Source organism: Alexandromys fortis, unplaced genomic scaffold (assembly GCF_014885135.2).
Source record: "Alexandromys fortis isolate MF-2015 unplaced genomic scaffold, M_Fortis_MF-2015_v1.1 scaffold_18, whole genome shotgun sequence".
Taxonomy (NCBI): Eukaryota; Metazoa; Chordata; class Mammalia; order Rodentia; family Cricetidae; genus Alexandromys; species Alexandromys fortis.
In genome coordinates, this window is record NW_026067897.1 from 11,240,327 (window position 1) to 11,242,581 (window position 2,255).

A 2,255-nucleotide genomic window follows, 5' to 3' on the forward strand; every position below is an offset into this window, starting at 1 on the left:
CATACACTTTAGAGACAATGTTGGGGAGCCTTTCTGAGCTTGGATTCTGGAAAGAATTGGAAGCTGCCTGCTGCTGGGGTTCTCTCTTGCTCCCCTACTTCTTCCCCCCCCCCAGAACTCCTAATTGGGCAGCAGAGCCACCACTCTTTGGTCCCCTTTCCGCACATTTCCACCCACAACTTAGGGGCTTCCATTCCGGTCCTCTCACCTGATTTTCCCTTGAGTTCTTCAAGCAGAATCACCCCCACCCGCCACCACTAAATCTTTTTTTTGGGGGGGGGGACAAAAACCACAAAGGTTTAATGTAAAGTCACAGTGTCTCAGGCCAGCGGGCAGCCTCAATCCACATCTTCTCCAGGGGTACCTCTGGGCTCAGCAGACAGAGTGTGGAGCAGTCCTGGGTCTCCACACTCCTAGAGATGAGGTCAGGCCCTAGGTACTCGCTGGGGCAGGAGAGTCGGCCGGTGCTGTGGGAGTCTCCTTTTGTACCAGTTCTGGTTCATCCTCCCCATCCTGAGGTGGGTGCACCAAGACCTTGTCCAAGATGCCAAACTCTTGGGCCTCCATGGGGCTCATGTAGCGGTCCCTCTCCATGGCCGACTCGATCACCTGCAGGCTCTGCTTCGTGTGTTTGGCGTAGATGTTGTACAGCTGCTTTTTCAGCTTCATGATCTCCTCGGCCTGGATGGCGATGTCTGTGGCTTGGCCCCTGGCACCTCCAGAGGGCTGGTGGATCATGATTCTGGAATTGGGCAGTGAGTGGCGCATGCCTGGGCTGCCAGCAGCGAGGAGCAGGGAGCCCATGCTGGCAGCCTGTCCTACACCCCACGTGCAGATGGGGTTCAGAATATATTGCATTGTGTCGTAGATGGCCAGGCCCGCAGTCACCACGCCACCTGGGCTGTTGATGTACATGTGGATGGGTTTCTTGTTGCTCTCAGACTGTAAGAACAGCAGCTGAGCGATCACCAGGCTGGCGACACTGTCGTCAATCGTTCCCGCAAGAGCTTCGAGTATATGTCATAAGCGTGCTCGCCTCGACCCGTCTGTTCCACCACTATGGGGATGAGCGGGAAAGCTCGCGGAACAGTTCCATGGAGGCTCCTCCGCAGGGGTGAGCCGCTTCCAGCAGTCCATGGCAGAGAGAAACGCAAGGCGAAGCGAGACAAGACAGCACCGTATCCGCCTGCAGCCGCCCGGGCCTCCCCAAGCAGCACTCGGGGCCACATATCTCCCACCACTAAATCTTGATTCACACCGCTAACCTACAACAAGAAACAAATGGCAGGCAACAATCCTGCCTGTGCGGTCTGTGATAGGGAAACCTCGTTTCACCTGCATCGCTAGTGTCCTTGGCTGATTCTCTTTGCACTCTGTGACAGGGATATCGTCCTTCGTGTCTGAAGTGGAGAGAGATGGTCGTCTATAGCCAGCTCAGAGAGAAAGTGAAGGGAGAACCCCCACCCACCCACCCAACTAATCAAGCTGCATGCCTATCAGAGGGTGCGGACAGAGGTGGTTATCAAGGTGACAGTCCGATGCTCAGAGTCCAGCGGGGACTGAGACAGGCAAGCAGGCACCCACAGTACAGTGAGATACGATAAGGGCTGATGTGAGCTGATCCTGGAGGCTGGGGGCTGGGAAGGCAAGCAAATAGCATTGTGCTGAGAGGGCAGAGACCTCAGCAAGGAGCTGACCTTTAACGAGAGATTTGGAACAAATAGGTACGGTAAAGCCACGTGGGGTGAATCCCCTGACGGTGGAAGATGCCCTCAGAAACCACCTGGTGAAGCAGAGCCAAAGGCATGTCTGGGAAACAGCGTGTTTAAGGGCGGCAGGAGACGTAGCTTCAAAGTCCAGCAAACCCAAGCATCCCAAATGCCTCCAGCTGTTTAGCAGTGTAGGTGTTATCCTGCAAGTCAGGAGGGGGATTGGAAGAGTTATCAATACCCAAAGTGCAATGACAGCTGTGTGGACCTGAATAGAAACTCTGGTGGGCCATCAGGAGGAAAACTGGAGACGAGCTGGTTAGCAGTCAAGGAAAAGGATGGAGTGAGTATAAATAAGGGAAGAAAGAGCCAGGAACAAACACAAGGGATGTCTGGAAGTTGCGCTTAGTTCCAGAGCTCCACGGCATATGGGAGGAGGGCCATTGGAAAAGAAGGCACCAAAGATAACTTCACGAGCCTGTTTTCAAAAGCTATTGTCTTGAGTTTCCAAATAAATTCATAACAATATCACCGAGCAAAACATGC

The 2,255-nt window shown here is 54.0% G+C and overlaps 1 protein-coding gene across 1 annotated transcript; it reads right to left on the minus strand.

Moving 5' to 3' along the window:
* Positions 1–278: 278 nt before the first annotated feature.
* LOC126515785 (ATP-dependent Clp protease proteolytic subunit, mitochondrial-like) lies at positions 279–1,244 on the minus strand. Its single transcript, XM_050165704.1, is given in 2 exon segments — positions 279–992; positions 995–1,244. Coding segments are annotated over 2 exon segments (795 nt in total). The 5' UTR covers positions 1,230–1,244; the 3' UTR covers positions 279–432.
* Between the last annotated feature and the right edge of the window lie 1,011 nt (positions 1,245–2,255).